The sequence below is a fragment of the Manihot esculenta genome, chromosome 10, assembly GCF_001659605.2.
Source record: "Manihot esculenta cultivar AM560-2 chromosome 10, M.esculenta_v8, whole genome shotgun sequence".
NCBI lineage: Eukaryota > Viridiplantae > Streptophyta > Magnoliopsida > Malpighiales > Euphorbiaceae > Manihot > Manihot esculenta.
Window position 1 is genome coordinate 23,860,472 of NC_035170.2, and position 10,780 is coordinate 23,871,251.

Here is a 10,780-nt window from a genome sequence, read left to right on the forward strand (position 1 = left end):
GTATCTATAATCAGAGGAGACAGTTTCCGGGGCAGGCCCCCATACATCAGAGTGTATTATTGAGAAGGGAGTATCAGATTTATTTGTGGATATATGATAAGTACTCTTATGACTCTTAGCAAGCACGCATGAAGTACAAACTGGAATGTCAATGGATTTAAACTCAGGAAACAAAGTACGAAGATAATCACTTGAGGGATGGCCGTAGCGCCGATGCCAGAGCCATAATTGTCGGGTTGAGGACCCTTGAGCTAAATGAGTTGACCCAGTACTTGAGACCTCCTCCACATAGTACAGTCCATCTTTCTCAGTACCACGGCCCAGTACCGTGCCCGTATGAATATCCTACAAAACACAAAAATTAGGATACATGAGTACTCTGCAATTTAACTGTTTGATGATCTGACTGACAGAGAGTAATTTGCAAGATAAGGAAGGTACATAGAGGCTGTTGGATATATTTAAAGTGGGGGTTATAGAAACGGTACCACCACCGATGACCGGGAAGGAGCCACCGGTAGCGTTTAGAATATTGGATTTTGAGGGTGGTTTTGCTGAATCAAGAGTGAATTGGTTCACTGATTTCTGATTTCCATCTTGGCTATTCTGAATTAACTGGAATAGTTTTTGTGGCAGGTCCGCTATTGGATCAATTATTGCCTGGGATTGGTCAACCGAGCTGGGGAGGTCGGCCATTGTTGTTTTGGTGAGAGAAAAAAGTTGGGAAAGGTATTTGGTAAAGAATTATTGCAGGATGGCTATATTTTTAGACCGAAACCTGCTCTGATACCAAGTTAAATTTGGGCCAGGCCTAACTCACCCCAAAAGCTAGCTCAAGGGGGAGGAGTGCCTATGGCTCATATAAGGGGCACATTACCCCTTTCCACAACCGAGGGGAAATTCAAAGCCAAAACAAAGGGAGGCCCCACCACCCAGAGAGGCAGACGAAAGACTTCCAAAAAAATAGAAAATGTTGGTGATATCCGAACAAAAAGACTTCCTCTGAAAGAAGAAGAAATACTCTCTTTATAGAGAGACCAAAGCACTATTTGCGGCTCCCGAACAAAGGGGACTTCCTCCCAAAGAAGAAGAAATACTCTCTTTATAGAGAGATCAAAATACTAATTATGGCTATTGGCCTATTAAATTTGTATATAACATGATTTTAATGAAAAAAAAAAGAAATTTTTATCCTTTTATTTTTATGCTCAAATAAACTCAAATTTAAGTTTTTTCCAAATTAAACGGAAGCTTTTCATTTGTGAAAATATTAGCCCATTCTCAAAATCAACTTAATCTTCTATTTGACCCCAGATTGGGTAATTTCATCCCATTGTTCCATTAACTCTCCCTTTCCCAAACTCCATCAGCTTATCGAGGGACTTCCCAACATGCATCACCTCCAAATTCGAAAATTAGTGTGTAACGAAAATAAAGCTACAATCGTTTGTCACAACAATAGAAACCCCCAGCATACACGGAACAAATATTCTCAAGATGAAGACCACCAAAATTGCCATTGCGATTGTAGTTCTCATGCGTATCACTATTGTTGTAATAATTAAAATATAATTATTAATTAAAAAATAAAAATATAAAAAAAATATTACAATTTCACTCAATTTTATTTAAATTATGTAATTTAATTTATATTAAATTAACATTTCATATCATGATTTTCATATCAAAATTTCTTACAGCGTTTAAAAATTGCTTCTTTTTATTAAAGGCGCAATACTACTATTGTTTGGAATAAAAGCTTCTTGATCTCCACCTCATCCAATTAAGTACCTAACCCCACCTAAAAGAAAAGGAAATATACATTGCTTTTAAATATGGTCATGTGGAATAATTTCTCTATTTTGGAATAAAAAATTTTGTAAAAATTTATTTTTTTTTATTATTTCTCTTATATTGAATAATAAAATTTAATTTTTTTATTTAAAACAAAAATCATTTAAAAAAATTTAATTTGTCTGTACGTAAAATTATAAGAGTTCATTCTAATTTTTTTTTATGAAATTAATATTAGGGATAAAGACTAACTATAACAGTTTTATCTATTTTTAGTATTTGAGTTATAACTGTATACTTATTTTTAGTATTTGAGTTATAACTGTATACTTATTTTGTATTTAGTTAGACTTGTATTATATAAGTTTCTGTAATACGTTCAGTAAATAATACAAAAATCTTTTTCTCTATATGGTATCAGAGCCGCAATCTGCTCTCACGAGTTTTCTGATCCAATTTTCTTAAACTTTAATTAATGGCTTCGTCATCTATTACTGTTATTCAATTAAATGCTCCAACGCATTTTCCTATTAAACTTACTCAGGAGAATTTTCTTGTTTGGAGAAAACAGATCCAATCAACCTTAATTGGTCTTGATTTACTTGATTTTATTGATGGTTCACGAGTTGCACCATCACAATTTCTTTCTGAAAAAGACAAAACAGCCAACCCAGCTTTCGCCTTATGGTTTCAACAAGATCAAATCTTGATCAGTGCTCTTTTAGGAAGTTGTTCCGATACTATTCAACCCTTGATTTCTTCAGCCAATACTGCCAAAGAAGCATGGGATCAGCTTCACCAGAGTTTTGCTAATGTTTCTCGTTCTAGAATTTTGTCCTTAAAGACTAAATTAGCACAGAACTCTAAGGGAGCCAAACCGATTGCTGTTTTTCTCAATGAGATGAGGGCTATTGCAGATGAGCTTGCTCTTACCCAGAATCCGGTGAGTGATGATGATTTAATTGTTTATATTATCACGCGATTGGGAGATGATTACAGTCCCATAGTTGCTGCATTAAAAGTTCGTGAAACCCCAATAACCTTTTCTGATCTCTTTGAAAAACTTACTGATCATGAACGATCCTTACAAGAAAAAGATTCCACAACTGTTTCAGCTATGTCACAAGTGATTGCTACTGTCAATTACACTCAACGTTCTAGAGGGCGTTCACAAAATCAGAATGGCAATTATAATCGATCTCCACAAAACTACAATTATTCTGGACATCGACGTGGTGGCCGTGGTTCTTACTCTGGTGATCGAGGTCGAGGTTCTTATCGACCTGATGTGGTATGTCAATTTTGTGAATATACTGGGCATACTACTGCTGAATGTCGCAAATTGGCTCGCTTTCTTAAGGAGAATAATATGTCTTTGAAGACTGATACCTCTCATTCTTTAGCACCGATACCTGCAGTTAATGTTACTTCTGCTATGGCTGCTTCTTCTCCACAACAATGGTTGTTTGATAGCGGAGCTTCTCATCATGTTGTGTCGAATCCAGCTTCTTTGCAAAGCTATTCTGACTATGGAGGTCCTGAGGAAGTACAACTTGGTGATGGTAAAACGCTTGCTGTATCACATACTGGTTTTGTGCAAATTCCTGCTTACTTTAAGAATTTATCATTGCCTAATGTGTTATGAATCTATTACAGCATTATCAGCAGAATCTGATCAATCTGCCATGCCATTAATTAGTACTGAGACTCAACAAGTTGAACCTTTGATGACTGAATCTTCTACTGCTGATTTAGATTTGCCACTACCGATTGTTTCACAAGACTCAGTTCCAGCTCCTGTACAACGGCAGCAGCGACAAAGGAAGCCTAACTCAAAGTATTTTAATTCTTCTTTTGTTAATCTTACAACTAAATATCCTTTACAGGATATACTCGAGCCAAGAACAGTTAAACAAGCTCTGGCAAGTTCACTTTGGCGGCAGGCGATGGATTCAGAGTACAATGCTCTGTTGCAAAATAAAACTTGGGAGCTGGTTCCGAGAGACAAACATCATCTTATTAGTTGCAAATGGGTGTTTCGAATTAAGCATAAACCGGATGGTACTATAGATAAGTACAAGGCACGTTTGGTTGCCAAAGGATTTCTTCAGGAACCTGGGCGTGATTATTTTGATACATTTAGTCCGGTTACAAAACCGGTCACAATTCGGGTAGTTCTTACTCTTGCAATTTCTAAAGGATGGCAGTTAAGGCAATTGGATGTAAATAATGCCTTTTTACATGGCACACTTTATGAAGATGTCTACATGCAGCAACCTCCAGGATATGTGCAACCTGAGTTTTCTGATTATGTTTGCAAACTGAAGAAGTCTCTTTATGGTTTGAAACAGGCTCCACGAGCTTGGTATCTTGAACTTACTTCTTTTTTGCTCAAACTTGGTTTTCGCAAATCAAATGCTGATGCGTCCTTGTTTATTTTTTCCTCCAATGGGATTACTGCATATTTTCTAGTATATGTTGATGATATTGTACTTACAGGTAATAACAATCATTTTCTGAATACCTATGTACAGAAGCTATCTGCTCAGTTCTCTATCAAAGATTTGGGAATATTAAATCATTTTTTGGGGGTTGAAGTAATTTCTACAGCTGCAGGATTATTTCTTTCACAACATCGACATATTGCTAATTTGTTAGACCGATTTGATATGGCTGGAGCTAAAGAGGTGAATACTCCTATGTCTACAGGAGACAAGCTGATCTTAAATGATGGTTCTAGTTCGACTGATTCCACCGTATATCGCCAAATTGTTGGATCTCTTCAATATTTGGCAATTACGCGTCCTGATGTTTCTTTTGCAGTGAATCGGCTGTCACAGTTTATGCATGCACCGACGCAAACTCATCTTCAAGCACTGAAACGTGTTTTGCGATATCTCAAAGGAACCATACATTATGGCTTATTTCTCAATCGAAATTCCACTCATACTCTGTCTGCCTTCTCTGATTCTGATTGGGGTGGTGTCCTTGATAATGGGCGGTCTACAACTGCTTATGTTCTATATCTTGGTCTAATATTATCTCTTGGAAATCTAGTCGGCAAAAGACTGTCTCACGATCTTCTACAGAGGCTGAGTACAAAACCTTAGCCAATGCTGCAGCAGAGGTATTTTGGGTTCAAAGTTTATTACAAGATTTGGGAGCACCAATATCACAACCACCAGTCCTTCATTGTGATAATCTTGGTGCGACTTACTTCTGCGCCAATCGCATCTATCATACTAGGATGAAGCATCTTGCACTGGATTACCATTTTATTCGCGAGAAAATTAGTGCTGGACAGTTAAGGGTTCTTCACATAAGTTCAAAAGATCAAGTTGCTGATGTGCTTACAAAGACTTTGGGAAGAACTCAGTTTTGTTACTTTAGAACCAAGATTGGAGTCTCCAATGGCGCCTCAATCTTGCGGGGGCGTATTAAAGATAAAGACTAACTATAACAGTTTTATCTATTTTTAGTATTTGAGTTATAGCTGTATACTTATTTTTAGTATTTGAGTTATAGCTATATACTTATCTTGTATTTAGTTAGACTTGTATTATATAAGCTTTTGTAATACGTTCAGTAAATAATACAAAAACCCTTTTCTCTATAATTAATCCTTCCAAGCAAAGAGAGAATATATGTTTGAGTGGGAGTTAACATTTAGTCGGTTCGGTTCAAAATCGAATTGAACTGAATAAATGAAAAATTAAAATTTTAGTATTTATAAAAATCAATTTGAACTCATTTTGATCAGAAATTAAATCGAACTGAACCGACATGATTCGGTTAGATTTAATTCGGTTTGATCAGTTTCAATTTTTAATAAATTTTTTCACTTTATTTTTAGTATTTTAAATTTTAATTAAAATATTTTAATTTTAATATGATTTAATTTCTCTATATTATTGAAAATAACATATTATTATCACAAATCGGTTCGGTTTGATTTTTTCAATTTTTTTCAGATTAAAATCGAACCAAACCAAAATAACTGAAATTTTTAAAATTAAAAACCGAGCCGAACCAAATCGAACTGAAATGAATAAAAAACCGAACAAAATTTTCAAATTAATTCGATTCGATCGATTTTTTCAGTTTGGACCGAATATTACTCACCCTAAGTCGGAGTTATACTATCCATGTTTCTCAAGGAAATTACTTCCATAACAGGCAAAGCATAACTTCTTGTATGTATTCTTCCTTTTCGATTTATCATATTCATTGCTTCTGCCTTAGGAATAAAAATACTTTGCTTCTTCTACTTGGAGAATGTAATGCTTTCTTCTATATATTGGCTCATTAATTATGGACTGCTTCATCTTTCACACATTCACAAATTTCTTCAACTTTGTACAATTTCATCTAGCCCAGTTTTCATTTATTATCCTTCTATAGATGGCTGAACAAATCCCATTCAGCATTGCAGAAAACTTATTAACAAAGTTGGCCTCAATTGCTTCTGAAGAAATTAATTTGGTGTATGGCTTCAAAAATGATCTCAGGAAGCTTCAAACAACTCTCTCCACCATCAAAGCAATACTTATAGATGCTGATGAGAAGCAAGAGGAAAGCCGTGCAGTGAAGGACTGGATAAGGAGGCTTAAAGAGGTTGTCTACGATGCAGATGACTTGTTGGATGACGTAGCAACTGAAGGTTTGCGAAGAAAGGTTGAAGGTCAGGGAAGAGTGGTTAGGAAGGTATGCGACTTCTTTTCTTCCTCAAATCAAATTGCATTTCGTTTCAAGATGAGTCATAGAATTAAAGATGTTAGAGAGAGGCTAGATGAAGTCGCCAAAGAAATGTCTGACTTTGGCTTTATAATAAGGAAGGAAGTTGGAGTAGATATGCGAATAAAGAGTAGTTGGAGGGAGACAGACTCCTTTGTGTTGAAATCAGAAATTATAGGAAGAGATAAGGATAAGGAGGAGATCATAAAATCATTGATGTGTCCAGTGAATCAAAGCAATATTTCTGTAGCTGCAATTGTTGGGTTTGGTGGCTTGGGAAAGACTGCACTTGCCCAGTTAGTGTTTAATGATGAGAAAGTGGTGAATTATTTTGATTTGAAGTTATGGGTATGTGTTTCTGAGGAGTCAAATGTTGAAATGCTAGTTAAACTCATCCTTAAAAGTGCAACTAGTAAGGAAGTGCCCAACTTATCTCTGGAACAATTACAAATCGAACTTAGACAATGTTTAGAAGGCAAAAAGTACTTGTTGGTGTTGGATGATGTGTGGAATATAAACAATAGGATTTGGAGTCAATTGAGGAAATATTTGATGGTTGGTGCCATAGGAAGTAGAATTTTAGTAACTACTCGTAGCACACGAGTTGCTTTAGCTATGGGTGTAGACTGTCCATATGCTCTAGAGGGTCTAACAGAAGATCAATCATGGGATCTGTTTGAGATGCTAGCATTTAGAGAGGGGACAAGTAGAGTGAATTCAAATCTAATAGAAATTGGGAAAGAAATTGCAAAGAAGTGCAAAGGAGTTCCACTTGCAATTAGAACTATAGGAGCCATAATGCAACTACGAAGTAGTGAAAGTGAATGGTTGTCCATCCTAGAAAATGAGTTGTGGAAGGTCTTTGAGAGTGATAGTGATATTGGTCCAGTGTTGAAATTGAGTTATGATGACTTACCATATCATTTAAAGCAGTGCTTTGCATACTGCGCAATGTTTCCTAAAGATTATGAGTTTGATGAGGAGGATTTAATTCAATTATGGATGGCACAAGGCTATGTTCAATCTCGGAGTCAAAGTAAAGATGAAAATTTAGAGGAGATTGGGGAAGGATACTTCAATGAATTGTTATTTAGGTCATTTTTCCAAAAGGAGAAGTACTGTTATAAAATGCATGACCTTATCAATGACCTTGCACAGTCAATGGCAGGAGAAAGTTGTTTTGTACTTGACGATAATACTAAATATGTTCCTAATAGAATCCAACATGTGTTTTCTGGAAATTTGTCTTTTGAGGAATGTTTCAAGCAGCTAAAAAATAGAGGATTGAGGACACTGTATTGTCATTATTATGGTGATAAGTTGAGCTTGTATTTAGATAGTATCTTTTTAAATTGTAGGAGCATACGTGCTTTGAGTTTAAGATGCTATATCAATAAATTGCCAGATTCAATTGGAAAGTTGAAACACTTGAGGTATCTTGGATTGGTTGGGAATCGTGAAATCAGTTCACTTCCGAACTCTATTTGCAATTTGTATAATTTGCAAACTCTAATACTTCAGGAATGTTGGGGTTTTCAAAAATTACCAACTGACATGAGGAAATTGATTTGTCTCAGACAACTTATTATTTGCGAGTGTCATAGCCTTGAATTCATGCCATTGGGATTGGGTAGATTAACAAATCTGCAGACTTTATCAACTTTCGTTGTGGGAAGTGATGAAGGAAGGAGATGTTCCTCGTTGAATGAGTTGAATAGCCTAAACCAGCTTAGAGGTACAATCTCCATTCAAGGACTTGAAAATGTGAAAAATGCTGCGTTGGAGTCCAACCAAGTAAATCTCAAGGAAAAGAAGCACCTTCAGTCCTTGAGTTTGGAATGGCGAGATAGCGATGGTGGAAATAGTGAGTTGCTGTTGGATAATCTACACCCTCACCCGAAATTGAAACACTTGGATGTTCATTGCTATGGAGGTTTGAGGTTTTCAAATTGGCTTTCTTCTATCACAAATCTTGTCAATATTACTTTATATGAATGTCCAAAATGTGAGCATCTGCCGCCGTTGGACAATCTGCCTCATTTGGAATCTCTCGATCTTACACTGTTTGATTCTCTGGAGTACATATCAGATGAAGATAATTTATTCTCTGCTTTATCTGCATCAACAACAACATTCTTTCCATCCCTAAAGTTTCTTAACATCAACGTTTGCCGTAATCTGAAAGGGTGGTGGAGAACATGTATGGAAGCTAAGATGGTGCCTCAATTTCCTTGTCTTTCTCACTTAATGATCTCATATTGCCCTAACTTGACTTTGATGCCAACATTTCCATCTCTGGACATGAGGCTTGATCTTTGCGATGTCAGCATAAGACCATTGCAGCGGACATTGCAGATGGCTGCAATGGCTTCTGCGTTACCATCAGCCTCTTCTTCAGTTACTGCTCCTTTTTCCAAATTAAAGTCTTTGAGTTTACATGGTATTGAGAATCTAGCATCTCTACCTGGTGAGTGGATGCAGAACCTCAGCTTCCTTGAGGAACTATTTGTTGGCCACGGTATGGAAATTAGTGATGAGGATGAACGTGGGATATTTAAATGGAGATGTCTTGTTAGTCTACGACGTCTCACTCTTTCTAATCTATCAAATCTGGTGTCTCTACCAAGGGAGCTTCAATATGTTACCACATTGCAGAGTCTCTCTATCCGGAGATGTTCTAATTTGAGAGCTTTGCCTGATTGGATAGGCAACCTCACAGCACTTGAAAATCTAAATATCGATGACTGCCCTGAATTGGAATCGCTATCAAGAGGAATTCGTCAAATCACCACTTTACAACGATTGAGTATTAGAGGTTGTCCCCGTTTGTCTGAAAGTTGCGGACACGATACTGCTGCAGATTGGCCCAATATTTCTCACATTCCAAATGTCCGGATAGATGAACGTGATATTCAAAAGGAAGGCCGATATTTATTGTAAGAAGAAGGATCCTCCGCTTTCACGGGTTAGTTCTTCTTTCCTTCATGTCTTTTTCACTTTAAATAAAATCATCTAATTTTTATAGACAAATGCTTCTATTCTGTAGGTTTCTAGACAAATGCCTTCATATCTTCCTCAGTTAATAACTTACTGTTCTGATTGTATATAACTTTGATTTGGAGGTATTTGAATTGTTTCCCACTAATTAATTTTACTTGTTAATAACTGCAATTAATTTTCCCTTTTAATTAATCCATATAATGATGATTAAAATTGTCCTTCTAATCTAGATGTTTCATTTACCTTTGTTGTTGCACAACCAAAACTGAAGCTCCAGGACTTTTGAAGCAAGCAGGTCTCCAATTGAGATTGGCCTATGAAGAGGCATCAGTTTGTGACTTTCTCAATAACTAAGCAATAATTATAATATAACTTTTTTTTTTATATAATTTTAAATTTTTATGCAAGTGACTTTTCAAGTTTGAGTTTTTATGTGTATTTATTTTGAGATATTCATATCCATAATGAAAAATAAAAAGACTATATTCTATTATGTAATTTATCCATTATAATCGAATTTTATGTCTCATTTGAATAAAAAAGGAAAAATTCTATACCATCAGTTTTTTATCTTCTTCTTGAATGCCAGAGAAAATTTACTATTAAAATTATGAAGAAAAATTTATTTTTACCCTCCAACTTTTACCCTATGTCTAAATAAACCCAACATTAAGTTTTAATTAAACAAAAGGTTTTTACTTATAGCCATACAAACCATTTTGTGACAAGAAATGGGAGACTGATAATAACTCTCTTAAAGAGAGCGTTGCAAATATTATCTTAAATTAAAAAAGAGAAAGAATAATAATAAAATAAGAAATGGCAGGAAGAGTCCGCCACAAGAAATTAAACCTTTTGTGGAAATAAATGTCGTCATTAAATATTTAAAATTAGCCATTAAAATATTTAGTGGCAAAATTAAAATTTGCCACTATATCACTACAAAAATTGTAGTGCTAGTGGCTATTTTTTATATTTAGTGGCGAAGTTTTGATGATTCACTATAAATTTTAGTGCACTTTTAATGGCAATTTTTTTCAGTTAAAATTTCATCACAAAAAGTTCAATTTGTTGCATTAAGAAGAGGTTAAGAAGAAAATCATAGAAGCATTGTTCTGTCTAGACAATCAAAATAATGTTTCTACCGTTGCAATTGTTGGTAGAAATGCTGGTTAGACTCATCCTTAATAGTGCAACTAGCAATGAAGTGTCCAACCTAATCTTTGGAACAATTGCAAATCTGCCATAGACA

At 35.4% G+C, this 10,780-nt stretch overlaps 1 protein-coding gene across 2 annotated transcripts; it reads left to right on the plus strand.

Annotated features, from left to right (window-relative positions):
• Nucleotides 1-6,084: 6,084 nt before the first annotated feature.
• LOC110624637 (putative disease resistance protein RGA3) lies at nucleotides 6,085-9,975 on the plus strand. 2 transcript variants are annotated; one of them, XM_021769850.2, is made up of 2 exons: nucleotides 6,085-9,493; nucleotides 9,575-9,975. In XM_021769850.2, exon 1 carries the CDS (start codon nucleotides 6,196-6,198, stop codon nucleotides 9,466-9,468), a length of 3,273 nt encoding a protein of 1,090 aa, XP_021625542.1. In that variant the 5' UTR covers nucleotides 6,085-6,195; the 3' UTR covers nucleotides 9,469-9,493; nucleotides 9,575-9,975. The 2 variants fall into 2 exon arrangements, with proteins under 2 accessions (XP_021625542.1, XP_021625543.1); XM_021769851.2 differs by having other exon boundaries at nucleotides 9,800-9,975.
• Nucleotides 9,976-10,780: the final 805 nt, after the last annotated feature.